This window comes from Emydura macquarii, unplaced genomic scaffold (assembly GCF_026122565.2).
Source record: "Emydura macquarii macquarii isolate MOO-44397 ecotype Brisbane River unplaced genomic scaffold, CSIRO-AGI_Emac_v2 contig_3295, whole genome shotgun sequence".
NCBI lineage: Eukaryota > Metazoa > Chordata > Testudines > Chelidae > Emydura > Emydura macquarii.
Window position 1 is genome coordinate 6,467,763 of NW_027133432.1, and position 23,147 is coordinate 6,490,909.

The following is a 23,147-nucleotide window of genomic DNA, read 5'->3' on the forward strand; positions in this document are numbered from 1 at the left end:
TTAATACACCCTAGAATTATAGCCTTTTTCACAACTGCATCACACTGTTGGCTCAAATTCAATTTGTGATCCACTTTAACCCAGAGATTCTTTTAATCAGTGCTACTGCCTAGCTCTTGGTTCCCCATTTTGGATTTGTGCCTTTGATTTTTCTCTCCTAAGTTTAGTACTTTACACTTGTCTTTATTGAATCTTACCTTGTTGATTTCAGACCAATTCTCTAGTGTGTTGAGGTAATTTTGAAATCCACTCCTGTCCTCCAAAGTGCTTGCAACATCTTCCAGCTTAGTGTCTGTGACACTGGAAGACCAGGTGTCAGCTCATGCTAAGGCCTCTAGGCCTCAACTGAACACTAACAAGTATGTAGCTGGAGCCAGTCTGGCTCACCTGTGTTAGTATTGTTAGTATTGTTAAAATAGGTATTAGAGTAATAAAAATGTGTTCCGTGTTTAGACTTTAGGAAATGCTGTAGGATGGAGATGTAACTTTGGTACCCCATGTAATATCTGTATCTCATGTTATAAGGTGATATTAAGTGTTGGCAGTGTAATATTCTGTAAGTCATCAAACAGGAAAGAAGCATGAAGTAATGTAAAATGCTGGCTTCCTGTAGACAGGGCCCAAGCATAATTTTTTCGGGCCCAGTACAAACTTGTAACATGGGCCCCCTGCCACACACATACCATGATCCCTCATCCCTTACATACAATCTCATGAGCCATGAAAAAAGTTTGAATTCTGAAATTGCTGTTACATATTCTTCTACATTTCTTTGCTATTTTTGCTTAACATAACACCCAGCCTGAGAGTCCTACAAGTTTGCTGACTATTTTGTAACTTTTTGATCATTACAAAAGTATTAAATCCTAGTGTCAATGTCTTGATTTTTTATTAATAGACCAATGTGACTGCAAACATTTTATAATTAAGCCAATTAATTTTAAAGCTTTATTTTTCTGGCCTTTTTCATTGCAAAATCATGAATTTCCCCAAAGTCAATTTCTCTCGCAAGTTCACACTCAATAGACAAGATAGGTAGGTGGCTTAACCGTTCTTTTCATGTGACAAACTTTGTGGCTTTTCAGGCCACAAGCCTGGATCTTTGAAAAGACAAGAATCAGATAGTATAGCACTACTCTCTCCTACTTCTTGTAAACCTTCTGAATGTGGTGGTGCTGATTGTGATATTACCTGACTATCTTCAAGCATTAGATTGGAGTCACATGATGCATGTTCTGGCTGCTTTTCTTTGTCATCAGTTGCTTCTATCACCTTTTGGAACCTAAAACTGTAACTCATTTGTGTGTTTGCCTACTTTAACCTGGTAAATAACTCATTTCTTTTTCCTTGTTAATAAATCTTTAGATTTTTTATTATAGGATTGGTTACAAGCATTGTCTTTGGTGTAAAGAGCTAAAGTGCAATTGACCTTTGGGATTGGGAGTAATCTGCATATTGCTGTGATTTTTTGGTATAAGGAACCATCTCTCAGCGAGGCAAGCTTGCTGAGGCAGCAAGATAGACCAGAGTACTCAAGAGTACTTGTTGTGACTCCAGGGTTAGCTAGTTTTAGTGTCTGAGGAGTTTACACTTAGTATTTGGTTGGTGAAATCTAAGTATTGAATTCAGAAACAGTTTGGGGTTTGTGCCCTGTTTCTTAACAGTCTGTTCTGAGGTTGGTACTCACACTACTGAGCCAATTCAGACAACTTGACAGTGTCATCATCAACATTTATAAGCGTACTTTCCACTCCATTTTCCAAGTCATTAATGAAAATGATGAATAGAACTGAACCCAGGACACACAGTTGTGGGACCTCACTGGATATAGTCTCCTAGTGTGACAGCAAACCTTTGATAATTACTCTTCAAGTATAGTTTTTCAACCTGTTGTGCACCTACCTTATAGTAATTTCATCTAGACCAGTGATGCTTAAACTTTTCCAGTTGCACCCCCATTACCAGTAACTGAATCTGTCCATGTCTCCCCCTCCATTACTGCACAGCCAAGGCTTCCTCAGCAACAGAGTTTGGGTTGAAAGTGGAGCTGGGGATGGAGGAAGAGCTGAAGCTAGAGCCAGAGCTCATCTCGGGGCAGAGAGGTAATAAGGTCTGGAGCAGGGGGCAGAATGGAGCTGCGGTTGGGGTCAGAGTTGTTCTGTGGTTGGAGAGGGAGTAAGGGCGGAGGCGGGCCAGGAGGTGGAGGAGGACTGGGGGCTGAACAGGATTGGAGTCTGAGCTGGTCTGGGGTCAGAATGGGGTTGGAAGTGTTGTGCTCCCTCTCTACCCACTATGGGGGCTGGGCCTGACCCCACCACATGCCCCCACGAATGTTCTTCTGCATCTCCTCAGGATAAAGTTTAGGTAAGACCACATAAGCTTTTGTTGTTTTAACTCTTTTCTCTGATCACTTTGTACCTGTGGGCGAATAAACAATACACGTTTTGAAAAACTTGTTTTGTGCAATTTTAATTAGCTGCTAGTCACTGGCTCCTAGAGGAAAGTTTTTGCTGGTGCCAAATAAAGTTGGGTTTGTTGTGTTAACATGGTTAGGAAATGGGAGCTGCAACCCAGAGATCCAGTCTGAATAGAACTGGAAGGGGGAAGGAAGAAAGCAAAGTCTGTCACATGAAGGATGCACGTGACAGTGACGTGCAGAATACATTATAGTGTTGTATGATATTGAGACCTTATTGGCACTCACTAGGAATGAAATGCATAAGTTGCTTGTGATTTCACCACTTAGAATTAATGGCAGCCATTCCAAAATCATGCTGATAAAACCTTTAATCACAGCACACAACCATGTATACTCTGTTCACATACTACCTTTTGATTTAGTGATGATCAGAGCATTGTTACTGTGTATGAGTGGTCTGCATTTTTTTAGTTTATTGGTTATGAAACCTAGAGCATTGCGATGAACAAGTAACAGAATATCATTGTCGAACATAGTTTGTACTCCGGCACACAGTTTGGGGTAAGTGATGTTACAGCTCCACATGAATTTGAGCCTATGGTTTCCAATGCAGTGTTAATAAATACATTAATGATTAGCTGTTCTAATTTTCAGAAAAATACATTTTCTTGGTCAAATATCGCATAGTAAAAGAATCTAATCTTTATTGCTTCCTTTATAAACTTTTATTTATTTAGTGGAACAAGTTCCTGTAGAGCCTTACTACATTCCACTGTCTCAAGCGGAGGTACTTCAGGAGGGAAGCGATGTTACACTGGTTGCCTGGGGGACTCAGGTCAGTAAGTCTTGTTTAAGATATGCCATGGGGCCTATTGCATGCTGTAGGAATGTAGTAACGGGATTTAACTGTGAGCATGAAAGTGAAACGAGCAGTTTAAAGTAGCACACTGAAATAAAATTATAGATGTTTGAGTGCTAAAACAAAATACACTCTGTCCTGGCTGGTACACTTGTTTCATTGCTTAGTGAGCCTCTTTGAACATTCTTTGGCCACCTTTTAGATGTTTTTGGTATAGCTCTTAACAGTTTTTATAGAGGATCTCAAACTTTTCCTATGAAGAAATCTACATCCATGGAATTCTCGTAATTAATTGCTAAGGCTGCGTGCAACATTCAAAGCCCCTGATATTCTGTGAACTTTGTAAAAGTTCAAGATGTGGAAAAATATTTTAAATCTTGGGAAGGATATAAAATAATACTCTCAAGCACACAAGTATAAAGCATGGATTTCAGGGTTTAATTAAAGTTCCTCAGTTTGATGTGATCATTTGGGAGCAATAGTTTTTAATGCTTTTAAATGTTTACCTCTGAGCTCTTTATAGAGGATATTCATGCCTTGGAATATAAAATTTGTATTCTGATCAATATTATCTTGTATGCTGTCACTTGGAGAAGACCTGGGTATATAGGCAGTCACTATTTTCATGCTCTTTATGTCACTTACTTCTAGGAGAGAGTGGCATAAATTCCATTACTAACGAATAGTATTGGGTCAATCTGGTTTTCTTTGGGGATTCCATGATTTTCATAGCTCTGTAAAAGTGTTTTGTATTTTTAGGCCATTTTGATCTTCTTGGCACCCACTATAATATCTACTAGCTTTTGTGTGACACTGCATTGAAAGAAGACCACCACCTTCTTCATGCTTTTGACCATGTTCAACTGTCTCTCTAGCAGGAGAGCAGGAGAAGAGTGCTCTGTTTTTTCCTGGAGAGAGGGAAATATATTCCCTTCTGAGAATCTGGCTGAAAATTTCTCCCATAAAACTGTCAAAACCCAGTTCAACTCAGATTAAATCTAAAGCAGTATGTGTTGGTAATATTCCCAATACAGTGAAATCAGAAATAAAAGTGGCTTTAAAGGTCCTCTACAGTAATTGAGGATTAGAGTGATAAATATTCCAGGTTTAACTGAGATGTAATATTGTAGAGAGCAGTCTGGTCATTGACAGTATGTCGGGACTCTACTACTGTCAGAGTGGCATCTCTTTTGAGAAACAAATGTCTTGGGCCTTGCAAAATTCAATACAAATATAGATTGGAGGTTCCTTTGATCTGAATAATAATAATGAATAATACTTAGCACTTTTATAGTGCTCTACGTGTTCAGAGTGCTTTACGAGCATTAACTAATCTTCACAACATCTGATGAAATATGTAAGCATCCTCATTTACATATGGGAAGACTGAGAGGTCAGGAAAACATGATTAGTTCCCCTGTGCGATGTGAGGGGGGGGAAGCTTTTTGTATTCCAGCTGCTGATCCGTTTGGTGTTTATAGAGTACACTACATGCTAATTTCCTTCTCCTCCTGTTACAACACTTCTATTGATTTACCCTTAAAATGCACCTTTGGTGTTTTATCTTTCTTCCTTGAATTATATCAGTTTATACATAATCCTTAATAATCTTGTTTCAGAGTAAACAAAAACCCTACATAAAATTTAATTATCCTTTCCAGATGTCTGTTTTTTTAACACCTTTTTGTTCAATGTTTCTGATGTATCTGTTAACATTTTAAATTGCTAAGTTGCACTTCTAGCTTCATATACAGGACATACAAGCTTTAAGAAATTAGCGAAATACATCCTTAAGAATCCATACATGCACCAGACAGAGACCATAAAGATTAGAAATTGGACATGATGGACATAATGACAAATAGTCTTAGAGTTAATGCAGTGGATTGTGGCTCAGGAGACCTGGATTCAGTCCCCAGCTCTATTGCAGGTGCCTGTCTGATGATGGGCAAACTGTTTAATATCTCTGTGCCTCAGTTCCCATTCTTTTGCTTGTATGCTGTAGCCCTTTCTCCCACCCTTTGTCTGTCTTGCTTATCTATACTGCAAGCTCTTTAAGGCAGGGATTATCTTACTTTGTGTTTGTACACTGCCTATTATAGTGGATCTTTGATGTTTGTATCTTGAGATGCTATTGGAATTAAAACAAAAAAACCCAAGAAATCCGCACAACAGCAGCAACATAGTGCATCTGACTATCTTCTGGATGCGAACAGCAAGGCCCAGAAACAACTAGTATTCTTTTTGGTATTTGTACAGCACCTCTTTCCTGCACTGTAGACCTGAACAGCATTAAACCTAAAATAGTATATGATATTCGATCAGGACTTTTGCTCTTTTAGACTGGCCCATGCAACAGGATACTTCCTCCTTCATTGTTCATTATCCATGTACAGGATGTAGCAAAGATGGAGAAAAGTTGTTCTCTTTTGCCACAGATGACAGCACAAGAGATAATGGGTTCAAACTACAGCATAGCAGATTTAGATAAAATCTCAGGAAAAGCTTCCTAACTGTCAAAACAATAGGACAAAGAAACAGACTGCCTTGGGAGGTTGTGGAAGCTTCTTCACTGAAGGTTTTCAAAAGGAGGCCAGATAGTCATCTATCTCGGATGAGTTAGACACAACAAATCCTACATCTTGGCAGGTGGTTAGAGTAGATGACCATTGCGGTCCCTTCTAGTTCTGTGATTCTAATGTGACATTACAAAATTATGGTGCCACAGGCTGACAGATGGAGAAATGCTATCTAATTGAGTACAAGGCTTGCAAGGTCTGCCAAAAACTCCACATTTAGCTGTGGGGAAGGGTGCTGCAAGGCCCAGATAAGGTCTTTCTGCAACCTACTCAGGCTTCAGTCATCAAGTTTTAGAGTGTAAAAAATTGCCTGGTAACAGTCATGTGGCATTGAAGGACATGGTGGTACCAACTACCCTGATACCAAAGCCATTCAACATCCATCTTGCATACCAGAATTTCTTCTTCAAGTGCTTACTCATGTTGATTCCAAGTAGCTGTTTGCGCACCGCATGCACAGTTGCTTGAAAGGTTTTTCCCCAAATGATATCTGTAGGGTCAGTTCTAGTGCCCCCTAGAGTTGTGCCCTCATGGTGCCATATATAGGGTGCTGCTGACCCCCTGCCTCTTACTACCCGTGACAGTCCCTGGAACATCGCTCTTCTCTTGTTTTTCAAGCTCTTCCCCAGTGGATTTTTTCTTGTGTACCTGTAAATAGTTGAGATTTAGCTTTAGTAGTAATAGTTCATAGATTAAGCAGGGTCCTAACTACCCTAAATATCGGGGTTTCCTCTCCCCCTTTCCCCATCCCTGGGGCTGGGGCATGCCTCAATCCCCTGGCTTTAATTTGTGTGGGGCCTGTAAAAAGCCTGTGTCAGGAAACAATCTGCATTCATCTTGTCTGAAATGTCTAGGGAAAACCCATCAGAGGGATGTTGTGGGGTCCACCTGGCTACCATCTCGGCTTTTCACCCAGGGTTGCAGACTGTTTGGTTTTTACTAACCCCACGATCGGGCATTTCCTTAAGGGCCTAGACAGGCTATATCCTCATGTACATTAGCCAATTCCACAATGGGATCTTAACCTCGTGCTGTCAAGGCTGATGGGACTGCCTTTGGGCCCTAGCAACATGCTTGCTCCTCTATCTATCCTGGAAGGTAGCTTTTTCTGGTGGCCATAACTTCAGACAGGAGAGTGTCCGAACTCAAGGCTCTCCATCGGAGCCTCCTTGCACAACTTTCTTCAAGGACAAGGTTGAACTTCGCCCTCTCCCAGCCTTCCTTCCAAAGGCATCCCAATTCAATACAAACAAGAACACATTTCTCCTGGTCTTTTATCCGAAACCACACGCCAATAGTCAGGAGCGCAAGCTGCGTTCTCTGGATGTCAGGTGGGCCTTGGCCTTCTATATTGAGAAGACAAGGTCATTCAGGAAAACAGCACAGCTCTTCATAGTAGTAGCAGATAGGATGAAAGGTCTCCTTGTTTCTTCTCAAAGAATTTCTTCTTGGATCACATCGTGTATCCGTGGATGGGTTATGATTTGGTGGGAGTGCTTGCCCCTGCACTGACAGCTCATTCCACAAGGACACAGGCATTTTCGATGGCATTCCTGGCCCAAGACCTTATCCAGGACATTTGCAGAACAGCAACTGGTCATCTATTCACACCTTCGCTGGATACTACGCTATTACACAGCATGCCAGAGATGATGTTGCCTTTAGCAGAGCTGTACTACAATCTACGGGGCTTTGAACTTTGACCCCTCCTCCATTGGACCAGCTTGGGAGTCACCTACTTGGAATCGACATGAGCAAGCACTCAAAGAAGAAAAAGCGATTACTAACCTTCTGTAACTGTTCTTCAAGATGTGTTGCTCATGTTCATTCCAAGACCCACTCACCTACCCCATCTGTTGGAGTCAGCCGGCAAGAAGGAACTGAAGAGACGGCAGGTCAGCAGCCTATATACAGCACCATCAGGGATATCCTACGGATACCACTAGGGGAAAAACCTTCTGGTGACTGCATGTGACTTATTTGGAATGGATATGAGCAACACATCTCGAAGAACAACAGTTACAGAAGATTAGTAACTGTTTTTTTCAGTACCAAGAACTTGTACAGCACCTAGAGGCCTATCTGTCTCATTGTTACTGGTCTTGCCATTGCTTTTGGTCACTAAGGTAACCCATTTAGTATTGACTGCTTCACATACTTTGGTTGGTATTAAGCACACCTGTGGCACTGACCAGAGATTGGATTGAGGTTTTCCTCACAGCCCTGCTACATCAGCTGCACTGCTCAAGGAGGAGTACTCCTTTTTCTCAGTTTCTGAAAAACCACAGAGAGCCATTTCCCTCTTATTCCGTGGGATCTAAATCCAGACCCATAGTCTTCTTTGGAATCTAGGGTCATTACTATTACTCTAGTTCTAGAGTTCACAGGAACCCTACCTAGGTATGGCACCACCATGGTATCCTTCTCCTTATGCTTCTCAGTACCTGTGGCCCTATTGGGCTCTATGAGGCTTTCAGTATGCAAGGAGGTCAGGCATGCTAGAGATCATGGTAGAAGTTGTTCAGGAGATGTCACACAAGCTCCCGGACATCTTGCATACCACCATGCCAGGTAATATAGCAATGCCCATTAATGAAGATCTTGTGGCCCTTGCAAAATTTCTCTGGCAGACGGCAGCCTCTGTTGCTCCAAGTCCAACATGCAGAGTATTGACATAAAGTATCATCTGCAATTTTATGTACATCTGGCTTCAGTATTCCTCACAATCTTATTAGTCCACGAAAAAATAAACAACAAGGTCCTCCCAGATCAACCCTATGTGACAGGGAGCCCTAAAAATTGTTCATACGCAAGCTAGCAGATGAGAATCGTAACATACCAGGTGTTGTTGGAGAAACATGACCATTTGACCTATGACAACGCCTCCAAATTTGCTGATAAAATCCTGCAGGACTCAGGGAAGACTTTACGTCTTCAATTTCAGAAGGCAGCAAATAGTACTTCCCACAGCTCTTGATGCATCAGATACTATGGCCGGGTCTGTGTGGCAATCCTGATAACTATGAGAAGATTATCCTGGCTTGAAGCTTCTGGCATTCCTAAGGAAGTGAACCTTTCTTTTGAGGCATGTAATTTATTAATTGCCAAGACTGATGCACCTTTGCATTCTTTAAAGCACTCCTGTGTCACCTTGAAATGTTTGGAGATGTATACTCCTGCTTTAAACAGGAAACCAGCTAGGCCCCAGTCTTCTTCTAGGCAATCTTATTACTCTCAATACAGACCTTCTGAGCCTTCAAGAAAGCGTCCGAGGTCCAGAGGAGAAAACCATCAGCATCTTCTGCGCATCCAGCTATGTCCTTGAGGCAGCAAATTTGATTTGTTAGTTGGGAATTGTGTACAGCTTCTAGTGGGTTATTTTGTTACTTTTCCCCAACTTTCTGGCAATCATCAATTTCATTTTTATGGGCTTTGGAGTACAATAATGACAGATTGGTGAGTTCTGGATGTAATAGGACTAGAATACTCCATTGTCAGTTCCAAACACTTTCTATTCTGCACATCATTCCTTTTCCAGGACCCCCCTCAGAAGAACAGGCTACAGCTGCAAGTTGAGTCACTTCTGGCTTTCAATACAGTAGAAGTTCCAACAGAATTCAGAGGGAAGGGTTTTACTCCTACTGTTTTCTGATACCAAACAAGAAGGTGTAATAATGCAGTGATAAGATGCATTTAGGGGTATTGAGTACCTAAATGAGGAGAATGGTTATAATCCTTTCTCCAAAGGTACCTTGATAGTGGATGGTCAGACCTAATCTAAAATTAGCATGCCACCCTTTTAATAATCTATTATAATTATAATGCCCCTTAATTAATTATCATTAAATCCACCTTTCTCCTTATCTATATTTCTGCTATCGTAATTAAATATTTTATTCTTTCCATTGGCTATTTAACATTAAGCATTGTCTTAACATCTGCATAAGTAGCACACCAATAACTACCAGTATAGGTAGTGTTTTCCAAAACATTAACATTTTATCTAAAACACTTGTAAAACTAGTGAGGATCATAATATGTTTACAACGTAACCTAGGGTTATGGCCTAACATTTCTAATTTGCTTCTGAGTTTTTCACTTCACTTTACTTATAGTTTACCAGGCCTCACTTGACTATTGTCCAGCCTGTTTTTAGGAAATAGATATGAACACATTTCTGTATAAATCCAAGCAAGCATCATCTGTATAGGCTATATTGAGAAAGCGAAGCGTTATAGTTATCTGTGCCTTGATGCCTGGCTCATCTGTGGGATATCAGTTCCATAGATCATTGACTTGATTCTATTAAGCAGACTCCTCAGTTCTGTGCATCAGTAGGACTCAGAGTCAATGAGAAAAAATGGATTCTTGTCTCTGCTGAAAGAATAAAAATTCACAGGAGCAGTTTTGGACTCAAAAACAAAGGCTTTCCTACCTCAAGAAAGATTCAGCAACATACTACATTTAGTCAGTCAACCTAAGGCACGTTCTCAAACAGTGAGAGCTTGCCTCAGGCTTCTAGGTCACACTGCTTCCTACATCTCTGCAGCTCAGTATGCCAGACTTCACCTTCACTGCATGCAGTGGTTTTGAAGTAAGTATATCAGCACATCAGACATAACCAGAGGAAAAATGCAGGTTCCTCAGGAATTCCCATTATCTTTAAATTGATGGAAGGATCCTAAGATGCCCTTCTCTCCACTGTTATCACCCACAATCCTAGAAACAGATGCCTCCCAGATTCACCTGGACCACTTGCAGATTCAGGGCCTCTGTTCTCATTATGTGCAATCAAGACCAGATGCACTTAAACATTCTGGAGTTGCAAGCAATTTGTCCTGTTTGCATAACATTCCTTCCAGTTCTCAGAGAATCATCTGTTTGGGTTTTGGTGAACAACACTGCATCACTGTTTTACAGAAACTGACAAGGAAGAGCAAGATTCACTCCTCTTTGTCAACTGAATGCATGAAACTGATGTATCAAACATAAAACTAGTAGCTTTCCACTTACCAGGTCTACAAAATGTTCTGGCCTATTACCTCAGCAGGTACTTTTACAAGTGATCACTAATAGCCAGTAAAGGATGCCATCATCCAAGAAATATTTGCTGATTGGGGTCAATCCTCCATAGAGCTGTTTCCAACGATGAACAAAGAAAATGTTGCAAGTTCTGTTTTAGAGGAGGTCAAGACCAAGGTTCTGTAGTATATGCACTTCTGATTCACTGGTTTACAGATCTGATATACACTTATCCTCCAAATCCTCTTATCTCAAGAGTAATCAGAAAATGTAAACAGATCTTGGCTAAAATAATAATGCTATCAGCCTGGCTGAGGTAGTTTTCATTCTCGGACCTAATTAATCTCTTCTTAATGGTCAATTTAACAGCCAAATCAGCTAATTGCCCTCTGATTCAAAGGTACTCAGTTTTCTCTCATCCCACAGTAGCTAGATTCCTGAAGCGCCTCATCAGGGTTTATCTCCTAATCGGACAGCTTTCGGAGCTAAACATTGTAGTAATGGGATTGATGGAACCACTTTTTCAGCCTTTAGCTATGTGCTAATTTTTCATCTGTTCATCAAAACAAGGATTTTGCTGGTAGTAATAGAAAGGTGGGAGATATTCAGGCTCTTATGACAGGACTGCCTTATAGGATAGTTTCTGCCCAAGTTTCTACTCAAAATAGCTTCTGATTTTCCATCTCAAACGAGTGATTCATCTCACTGTTTTCTTCCCCAAGTCACACGCGAGTAAAGGGGAAGCTAAGCTACATACTCTTCATGCACATAGTGCTGCCATTCTATCTAGACTGAATTAAGCCATTTAGCGTATACACTAGATTGTTTGTCATTTATACAGGAAGGATGAAAGTCAACATATTTCAATTCATACTTTCTAATTGGATTACAGGCTTCATTAGACTATGCTATGAATTAGCCAATGTACACCCTCTGGAAGGAGTCACAGCCAAATCTACCAGGGCTCAAGCAACTTCAATTACTTCTTTGAGAAGTGTATAGAAATATGTAGGGCAGCTACACAGAATTCAGTCCATACATTTTACACAGCATTAGTCCATTATAGAAGCATCAAGGTATGCTGTTCATTTTGATGGGGCTATTTTAATCATTATTTTGTTAGACTCCTAGCAGCCACCTCCATCAAATTACGTCACTGCTTGTGAGTCACCATTAGTGGGCTACGTATGGACAAGCATTCAAAGGAGAAGCAATGGTTATTTACCTTACAGAAATTATGATTCTTTGAGGTTTGGTGTTCATATATATTTTGTGACTCTCCATCCTTCCCCACTACTCTGGAATCTTATAAGCCCCAACATCTACACTGCAGTTGAACAGCCCTGCAGTCTGAGCCCCATGTGCCTGAGTCAGCTGGCACAGGTCAGCCTCTGGTTTTCAATTGCAGCATAGACATAGTCTCAGAAAAAGAATCCGAACTAGAGTGCTTAGGCTGCATATACACCATCAGTGGAGTATATATGAACAATACATCTTGAAGATCCAGTTACTGTAAGGTAAGTAACCATTTCTTCTCTGTTTTCTTTACCTCCACAATTAGACTTATAGGCATCAGCCTTTTTCTTCTGAAGATTGCCCTCCTGGATTTTGTCTACCTTTTAGAGAGCTTATTTTCAATCTGTGGCAAGGATCACTTGGGCCTTGAGTAAGGTTACAATGATAGTGAACTCAGTTGTTCCTGCAAGGTCACATAAGATGGTCCTGCCACAGAAATGAGCAAAACAGGATATTTGTTACCACTGTAAACAGGTACCCTTTCCAGCTCATCCCCAGGGATATTTTGGCACTGGGATAAATTGTAGTCTAGTGGATTGACCAGTTAGATGATTGGAGTTTATTAACAACTTTCACACTGATTCACTGTGTGATCTTAACTTCAGTATATTCAATATATTTAATAACAGTTCATCCCCATATACGGACCACAGGAAACTGGGATCCCATAACTGAGATGAATACCTTATGTGCGATCTTTATTAATCTGGTTTAAGTAGCAGTTGCTTACTGTAGTAGGGCTACACAGTTAAACAAACATGTTTCTGGGAAATATTTATTTTACATTAAGAATCACGCTTAAAGTGTCTAATGTGCTTATTCCTCTTTACAACCCACTTGGTTGTACTGGGCCCCTGACAGCACCAATCACTCATATAGGGTTTGTTTGTCTCTCATCCTAGTAAATGCCATCCTTCTTAATCCTTTAACTCACAGATGTGACGTAATTACACAGAAACATGTGGGGAGATCTTGAAGTTAGTGAACAGTCTTTTATTACTGTAGTGATGAGCATCGTGGCAATTCCTATCCATTCAAATATTGTCTTATGCATGTAGCTCTATACATTGACTCATCTTTTCTGTATTATACATTGATTCAATGGAGTTTTGGCCAACTAGTCCATCTTGAAACTAATCTCTAAATCTTTCTCACTCACTGGTCTAACATTCTTCTTTATTTTATCCTCCACTCCAACTAAATTAATTTGAATGTGATTGCTCTTTTGTACATTCAGTCCAGATTATGTATGTTCTCATGTTATGTAGAATGCAGTGTTTATAATGATTTCTCGTTTTCATGGAGTTGGTAAGAGAATGATAACCAAACCTGCTGGGCCATTTTCAATACCATCTTAGTCCTTAAAGAAAACGGGTCTAAAAAGGTGACAGCCAGCATCTGACTTTCATTTATCCATTTAATGTGCTGGCTGACTGGTTAGCAGAAGACGTGCATTGCACAAATCAAAATTTTTAGGAGCCTTCTGGTTTGAGTTTGTAGAAATTTAAATTTGAAATCAATTTTTCTTTATTTTTCTACCCCACAAACAAACATTTTATGTGGGTAATGATTTATAGGAGGCAAAAAATGAGTTCCCAGGCAGTGCTACTGTTATATTGAATTCCTTTTAATTGCTTGTATTCAGAGAGAGAAATCAGCACAGGATCACCGAGAGATGCAACACAGAGAGCATCCTTAGTCTAACTCTATTGCTTTATTGCTTTAGTCTAACTCTATTGCTATGGCAACAAGCTAAGCTCTGTTGCTACGGCAACCCAGGCAATTAGGCAAGATACAAAATACACAAAAAAAGACACAACAGGTACTATGGTGGTTACTTCTAGAGTCAGAATATTTGCTAGCTATTATAATGTTTCTTTTATGAAAGGCTGTACACACATTAAAGGGTTTGTAGACAAAAAGTTAGAAGTTGATTTATTATAATGGCATTCAGTGTTGTCTTTTACCCCACTATAGTGTTGACCTATTCTTTGTCTGGGTGATCATACAATGAATGGAATACTGTTGGTAAAAAGGGTATAAGGAGGTGCAGGCTGTTTTACATGTATCTCAAGAAGCTCTGAAGAATATACTGCTAAATGGATTGCGTGACTAGATAATGAATATTCTGTTTTCTCCTTTACCAAAACTAGCTGTATTCCTGTTCAGTGTAATTCTCCTCCTGCTGGAGGGGTGATACTTGACTTTTTTCATACTTGTTGATTATAGTTATAATATAAGATTTGACACTGATCAAAGTTGCACTGAAATTTTTTATTGCTTTAGCAGATGAGTAGGCAGACTTGATATTTTATTTGTAGAGTGCCACTATATTCTTGTTTTGAATGCAGCAGTGTTTTTTATCCTTCCTAATCTGCTCATATGACAACACTTTAAAAGCAGGAGGGGTACACCTGATAATCTGTTGCATAAATCTTTTTGTCGATTGTAGTATGTACACTAATTAGTATTATTTTTTGTCTGTGTGACATGCTTTTAGTAAGATTTCCTATTCTGCTAGTATAAAAAATTATTACTCTGTAGTTTTGGTCGTGGCCTATTTGCAGATCTAAAAAAAAATGCTGGGGATGGCAAAGTATATTAAAATGGTAATGTTGATTCACTTCACTTAAGGTTGTTATTTGCCAGAAATTTGATAAATGTTCCTGTTGAACAAAAGCATCTGTCTGCAGTCGCAGTCTTAAATTTTCCCTGAATGGTAGTTGTAGATTGTTTTTGAGAGTTATTCCTTAGTTTCTGAACACAGAATTCAAGTAATAAATGAGGTAAACAAAGCAAAGGAGTAGATATTTTTAAATTACTCAATAAATAGCTTGCTGTTCCATGCTAAATTTTCTCAGGTAAACTTCATGAAATAAAATAATGTTAAACCATTAAAAGTGTGAGTGCATAATTAAACACATTTTTAAGCATCCCTCTAATATTTCAGAAAGCTCAGCTGTTGCCTTGTTTTGTCTTTTCAGGTGCATGTTATCAGAGAGGTGGCAACTATGGCTCAGGAAAAGCTAGGAATGTCCTGCGAAGTAATTGATCTGAGGACCATTTTACCTTGGGATACAGAGGCTGTTTGCAAGGTAGAAATATAATGCTACTTAAAACATTTTTTGGTTGATATACCCATCAATAATACAATGGTGACCATGCTGAACAGCTCTTTTTTATATATATAATTGTTTGTTTATTTATTTTTGGTAAATTATTATATCCACAGTAAATACAAAGGAAACATTTGCAGAAGATTGTGTGTCTCATTTTAATTAAAGGGAGGATAACAGTTTAGACTACTAACCAATATTGGTGTAGATGCATGTTCTTTTGAAGGATTTTTATAATTTCTTTTGCAGCATTACAGGGTTTTAACAATAGAGGTTTAAGGCAGGTAAACAGAGTGTTTGTTTGAAAATCACTTTTCTCCTGGTGTGTCTGGCTCTCCTCTTCTGGCATCGTTAAGCCCAGGGAATTTAATTGGAATTATTTTTTAATGTGATATTTTTCTTTGCCACTTCATGGTGACAGTCTTAAGTAATTATAGGCGGGCAATGACATTTATGACATGGCTGATTTGTTAAGCTTGTTATCTAGAAAAAAGTGGTTTTGATTTTTTTTTTTTTTTTTAAAGGTAGCTGCACTTGAGCATTTTTTGTTTTTCTGAGCATTAGAGGTCAGTATTTACTGGTCTGGGCATTTGATTTGAAATTCAGGTTCAAATCCTGGCAGGGTCGAGTGCTCCTTTCATCCTCCAAGGTAGATAGATGGTAAACACAATAGCTTACGGTATAGGAGTCTTTCAGATGGGACCTTAAAAAAATAAGGTACTGGACAGCTTGACTGGAAGTTGAAATATCATGTGTTAGGTGCAGCAGTAACTTATCTTTCTTCCTCAAGTGTCCTTTGCTCTACTTGTGGCTTTTCTTTGTTGTGCTGCTTTCTTTTCACCTCCAAAGAGTTGCCAACAAAAGGGTCACAGGTAAGCAAACATATTGGAGACATTTCTGAAAAGAGGATTTCCTTGGATGGTGGAAGAGGCACCTAAAGAAGGTTCTCAGTATTGGTAACCTTCATTTTCCCACCTGTTGTACCTGGACACTTGACAGAAAATACCTGGTAAAGAGATTGGTACTTCTGTATACTCTGAGTGAAGCTAGAGGTAAATATGAACACTGAAAGCTGAAGTTAAAGCTTCAGAGGGGGGTGAGAATTCAAAACATTCAAATGAAGTTAGAAAATCTCAAATGCCTTCATGGTGTTTTGATAAAGGCTAAAGCTTTGATATAATTGGAAATTAAATAAAGTGAAACTTTGAGTAAAACTGTATATGTAATATATTTGCAAGAAGGGACACAGAGTGTATACTTGTGTGTCAATTTTAGAAAGAATAAAGATATTTGAACTTCTTACCTTGGTTCTGAAATCTTTTCCTACAAGGAAAAGTACAGTTTCACTTGTTACGTTTTTAGATTTTTGGGACAATGAGAGTAATCTTCAAAGTTTTGAAGGGGGGGGGAAAAGGAAGTGTCGCAGTAAAGTCTTAAGGTTTTCATATTTCCTCATTTGACTTGAACAATCTCGGCTTGTCAAAGGTGACTAATTTAATTAAAAACAGAGTTTGAAAATCTGGGATATGACATTATAGTTAATATCAATACCAATTAATTAATTAATTACCAGTATGAAAGTAGGAGAGGGATTCTGGTGGAGAATTATTTTTTTTCTTATTGGCAATGCCTGGCAATTCTTTACAGCCCAAGCAAAGAAACCAAATTCCATTACTTGTAATAAATGGGAAAATCTAACTTTGAGGTTATTTCAGAATATAATTATTCCAGATTTCTAAATTTCTCCTGATTCTTCTTCTTCTTTTTCTCTTCCCCCTCTGGCTCCAAATATCTATATTAATATAGCCAACATGTAGATTTTTTTTTCTGGTAAACCTTTATGCCTTAAATTTTGCATTTCATATTAAGTCTTGATTCTCACCATGTCTTTTTATGTATTCTTTGTGGGGAGAATGGACTTTTTACTGTGGTTATGGACATTATAGACTGGAATATATTAAGGAAAAATTGGACTTTGCCTTGTATAAATAACAGTTGCTTTTGTTTTCCTCTTATCTTTGTCCTTTCCTCCTTGTTTGGGGGATGGAGATGGTGGAAGAGGTGGTTTTGTTTCTGTGTATGTTCATGTTTGACTTAGATTGGGGAGTAAAAAAAGCGTACACAGCAGTCCTGTGTATTGTGTTGAGATACTAAAGATCCAACCTAGACTATTCATGGAGACTAGGACCATACTTGCTAAGGTCCTGTGTCTCTGCACTGCATCCTGGCCCCCATGACAGTATAGCTCGTGTATGAATTAAGCTGTCAATATTTTCCTTCTTTTCCTGCTGCTCTTGAAACCCTTCTCCTTGAAGAGTTTGCTCACTGGAATGGGGCATGCCTTGTAAGATTGTCAATGTCAACATTAACTAGTACTTCTTACCATTATGCTTAATCCTTTTGAAATTGTGCAGGAAGACAAGGCTAAAGAAAACAGCTGCCCACCTGGCCTTTCCTGTCAAAATCCATTAAACCTGATGCCAGTGATATAAAAAAAATCTCTTTCTAGGTATAGTAACACATGATAGATGGGACAATGAAGTAGACTTGTCACACTACCTCTTTTGTGATTCCCCAGTCCAGATGCTGTATATCAAGATTCCTTTCATGTAGAAACAAGAGAAAAGGATGATCTAATGCAATGATTTTGACCTAACAATAAGAACTTGTGAAAATGCTGCAAACTCTGAATGACTGAAAGTAGGAGTAGCGAATGAGACGTAACCAACTTTTTTTGTTAGGGCACTGTCAGCCATACTATATTTAAGCTTGAGAATGTCCATCCTTTTTAAGCCCCTATTTCCATGTGTTCATAGTGCTTTCAAAAATTTCTTCTGAGCTAGTATCATTTTGATATCAGCCCAAAGGTGAAGTTGTCTGAGCAAACTTTTTTAGTATAGGCCAGGGGGTGGGGGGGAACCAAACAAACCTATAACAAAATCACATGGTAAGCGGTAATTATGAAAAAAAGGAGGAATGTCAGGAAATACTGTGGTTCCTACCCACAGAAGTATTACTTAGTTGATGGGTTTTTGTGGTGGCACAGAGTGAACTCTCAGACTTTAGGTGTGCTGAAAAACTGTGACCCACTGTTGCACTTTGGGGGAAAAATAGCAAAAACCAAATTCTCAAGACTTAACTTGGCAAGTAACTTTTAAATATCAGTTATATGATTTATAGGGTGGACCACAAATGCTAAGTCTGGATAACATTTTGCTAATAAGAATTCATCAAAAGTGAAAGGAAAAAGCGTTCCAAGATATGCTTACAATAATGTCATATAATAGCAAATTAAACAAGCTAAAGTGAAAAACAAACTGCATAAAAAGAAGAAAAGGAAAATAAACATATGGAAAATTTTATTTTTATATGACCTTGTCGTCTGGGCTCAGCAATTGTTTTTCTCTTTTTTAGTAATTCATATCCGGACAGGATTCATTTTTAATGCTTGTTACAAATGAGATTTTTTAAATTTTTGCAATAACATAATAATACCTCTTGTCTATAGTATTCTGCAGTTGTGGGTTCTCCCATCTCTTACAGGTTATTGGTGGTACCTTTAAATACACCAGCCATTTGTTCTGGTAGATTATTTATTATTTCTGATTGTGGAAGTGTTTGTAATATCAGATGATTCACCTTCATTTGGGGCTACTATTTCATGTGTATACTATAATATATGAATTTCTATAGAACCTTTATTATGTATGTGTGTCAATTGCACTACTGTAGCACTTGGATGATCTTTAATGCAGCCTGATCTTCACCTTTGTTTCTTGTAATTTATAGTGGAGCCTCTTACATGAAAATACCTGTTGATCAAGTTTGTTTGGAAGTATGAAAGAGTGATATTGCTACCTGATCAAGCCCCTTAGCATAAATGCTTGTTTGTCTGGTTTTGGACCAAAGCAGAACCTTTCTAACTGCTTAGATTAAAAAAGTCAGGTATGGATGGATAAACAAACAAACAAAAAAAACAACCCAGTCAAGCCAACAAGCAGTTTTTCTGCACACAGTTAGTATCAAATTCTGTTGTGTGGTATCCTGCTTCTATGGCTTGAGGCAGATTGTATCTGCTTGGTACATGAGTAGAGCAAATCATCTGCGCACACATCTCTCTCTGCCCATGTATTTTAAGAAGCAGCTTCTCCTATGGGCATGTGTGACAGTGCTGAGAGCCAGCAGATGATCGAGTACTCTGGTCACTTAGGCACTAATTAGTTTGCCTAGAGAAGCCCTGATTCAGGTGAAGAATTAATTACTTCATTATACTATGGGCTGAAGAGCCTTTGGGGTAATTAGTCCATCAGCTAAGCAGGTAGTTAAAAAGCATGGAAAGGAAGTGTAAAGGACAGGAGAGTGGGCTAAGAGACCAGGGGAAGCCAGGTCTCTGAGATCAGTTTATCTTCTGTTCCCTGGAGAAAAGGCCGAGGATTGAAGGATACTAGGTAGAAGTGCTGCAAAGGGATTGTGATGATGTCTTGCTGGAGGTAACAAATAAAAACTCACAGAGGTGCTGAGAATTGAGAAGCATCAAAGACTGTTTGTAAGGGAGCCCAAGGCAGGAGAGGAGCCTGCCCTGTTACAGCATGTCATTCTGTAATTGTCCACTATGGGGTTTTCCACTTTATTCTGACATCTGGTGCTGGTCACTAAATAGAATAGATGTGATAGTGGGCCAGATGGGCCACTGATCTGCTCTAGTATAGCAAATCCTATATTCCCATGTAGAAGGAGGTTTCCACCATTTCATCTGTCCCAGGAATTGCAAGTAGAGAGAGCTAGTTGTGGGGAAGCACATCCATGCTGGGAATCTATTAAAATGTTTTACTTGTTGCTTGAGATAATTTTATTGTCTTGGATGAAGCACCTTTAATGTGAGTTTACAGTATGGTGTGTAGACACCATACTGTGTTCTCCCCCACTTGTTAATGTGAGGTTTGCCTCCACTTCCATGATAGCTTGATGGGTCTCTTTGAGCGATATGTAAATAAATGTTCATTGTCTTTCGAAGAATTTTGGAAGTAACTGCCCGGTGGAGAATCTGCACTCCTTTGTTTAGGGTGGGGTAATTCCTTTTTGACTGGCAAACGCATTTTAAGCATTACAATTTAAGTTGATTTCCATAACTTTACATCAGTTGCTTGTGCCTACATTGCACAGCTATATTAATAACTAGTGAGTTACGGGCTTTCCAGTGACACAACACCTTTTAGACACAGATTATAACAGTAGTGAGCTGGGTATGCAGGGCAGGTCAGGCCAACTGAAATTCACTGTTTGATGTCAGGATGATCCTTGCCCTCTGCCCTTGGGCTGTTCTTAGTTATTACAGCTTCATATAGCTTACATGTCTTTTTTCTCTGTGTGAAAAGTGAAACGGAAAATGTTGAGTTGGAGCCATCAAAAGAAAAGGAAGTGTTGGCAGTAGCTTTTGTTTCTCTATGCCTTTTTAATTTATTCCTCATAAATCCCTTGTTGTCCCCAGACATGCAAAGTTCATCAGTTTTAGACTCAATCATTTTCCTTCAGCTCTCACACAAAGAAAACAAAACATGTTGCTGAAAGAGCAGTTGATTAAGTCTGTCTTGTTGGACTGGATTTTTATTGAAATATAACCAGGAAAAAAATGCAGCTGAACATGCAGGGAACATAATGTATGTTTCAGAACTTTTTATTTTTTGAATGGACCAAGTCCGTGATTAAATGTATTTGTATTGGTATGAGTGTGACATTGTGCTCAGGACATGCATAAGTGTGAGCCTTTGTGTTACTCTTCTGCCTCAACAAGAGTGAGAGAGCTTTGCTGCTGCTGAGCTATGTGTAAGTTCCCTGACACACCAACCTGTCTGCCTTGCTAATATGCTCTTCAAGACTCTGCCAGCATAGACCTTGCCTTCTAGGTAACAATCAGTGAACCCCAGTTCCTGAGGCTATGTTTACACTGGTGGCAGCAAATTCGCCGCCGCCAGATCGATCTTTCATGATCGATTGAGCGGGTCTCACTGACCGCTCAATCGATGAGGGAGTTGACTGAATAAGTCCACCCCCTCAACTAGCGTAGTGCTGAGCCAACGGGAACGCTGAGCCGTTGGCTCAGCACAATGTGAACAGCGCGCAGAAGCAGTTGACGGGAGTTACGCAAACTACTCTGTGTGGTTTGCGTAACTCCCGTCGACTGCCGCCAAATTTCCAGGTAAATGTGAACAAGCTCTCAGTTCCCCAGAGATGTCTCCCTGCAGTGTCTGGTTTCTCTCTCTGGATGCTCTCAGAAATTTTTAAATTGGCTGCCTCCAAAGAGACAGAATACACATCAGCCTCTTAGGTTAGCTGAAGATCATACTTCACTTTAATACACAGCACTGAGGTGGTTTGCTGGTAAAACCAAGTTTTAATAGAATTTATTAACAAAGAACAGAGATTTAAGTGATACTAAGCAAGAATAAGAGACAGGCATGGTTACTAACAAAATAAACACCCTTTCTCATTATTAAAACTTAATCTTAACTTGAGGCAAAGATGATAACTTATCGACATCCCTCGCCCTCCAGACTTGGGGATCCAACTTTCACAGGCTAAAGGATGCTATAGTCTATGTCCCCTCAATGATAGATAACGAAAAAGGCTTTTTACTCCCTTTGTTATCCAAAGGCTCACTGTCTCTGCCTCTTCCTGGGGTGCAGATTCTGTCCCTATCATGACTTGAACAATCTTCTCCCCAGCTTGATAGCTTCATGGCTTTGTTTAGTTTATATGTAAATGTATTTTCATTGTCCTCTGCTGGTAACCAAGCTGGTCAGACAGGTAAATACACATTCTTTTGTGTAGGGAAGTCTGGGTTTATGCACTGCATCCTAAACACATTTGAGAACACATTTACAGCACACATCTGTAACTCTTTGTACACAACTCATGCATAATCATGCAATGATTTTCAGGACTAACATGTCACCAGTTCACATATGATACCTTTGAGATATGTATCACGACAGCAGTGTCTTGGGACAGTGATTGTGTTGGGTCTGATCTGAGTTACTGTATAGGGGGATCCTCTACCAGTTAGCATTGAGAGACTCCCAGTGTCACAGGGAGGTTGTGTATTAAGTTACAAATGTGTAGTCACAGATATGGCTTCTCATATAGTTTTTAAATAGAATTTGGATCCTAGATTTCATATAAAGTAATTCTAAGCAAGAGTAGAAGAGAGAGACTGTGGGCTCTTTCCTGCCAACACTTGCTACTGGTTGTGGCTTTTACCACTGTGAGTATTCCCACTGAAATTATGAATCTGTAACAATTAGGCTGTTGGTGTGCTGAGAACACTGCCTATCATGCTGACCAACACTATTTCATTGTTTACTTGTACTCCCCTGTCTACTTATATCTGTCTGTCTCTTGTTTTATACTTAAATTGTAAGATCTTTGGGGTGGGACCATCTTTTTGTTTGGATGGTACAGCACCTAGCAAATTGAGTCATGTTCAATGATTGCGGCTTGTAATAATTTGGCCTACAGATTTAACCTAATTGTGAAAAGTGAGTGAAAGTTCATAAAATGTCACAATAACATCTATAGTAACAAATGTTAATTTAAGGATTGTGTTAAAATCATGCCTGGTAAACAAGAATAGTGTGAGACTAGAAATAAGTGAATCAGAATTGGTGTGTCAGAGATAAGGCCTAATTGGTGCACAAAGTAATGAGGGGATGGGCTATTCTACCCATCCTTTTGGGATCCTTCACAAAAGAGACCGAGTGGAGGAAGCAACCATGTAGCTGGCTGACTGAAAAACAATAGAACAGGAAGGGGAAGACTTCACCATGATGGCTGTGACCCCCCGCTCTCTCCTAGGACCC

At 39.4% G+C, this 23,147-nt stretch overlaps 1 protein-coding gene across 4 annotated transcripts in view; it reads left to right on the plus strand.

The window, feature by feature from the left end:
- Positions 1 to 23,147, plus strand: part of BCKDHB (branched chain keto acid dehydrogenase E1 subunit beta) — a 272,429-nt gene that overhangs the window by 66,402 nt on the left and 182,880 nt on the right. For all 4 annotated transcript variants that reach the window (XM_067532623.1, XM_067532625.1, XM_067532626.1 and 1 more), the window contains 2 exons: positions 3,157 to 3,254; positions 15,160 to 15,270. In XM_067532623.1, the coding sequence (XP_067388724.1) occupies positions 3,157 to 3,254; positions 15,160 to 15,270 (209 nt within the window). The remainder of the gene's footprint in view (positions 1 to 3,156; positions 3,255 to 15,159; positions 15,271 to 23,147) is intronic.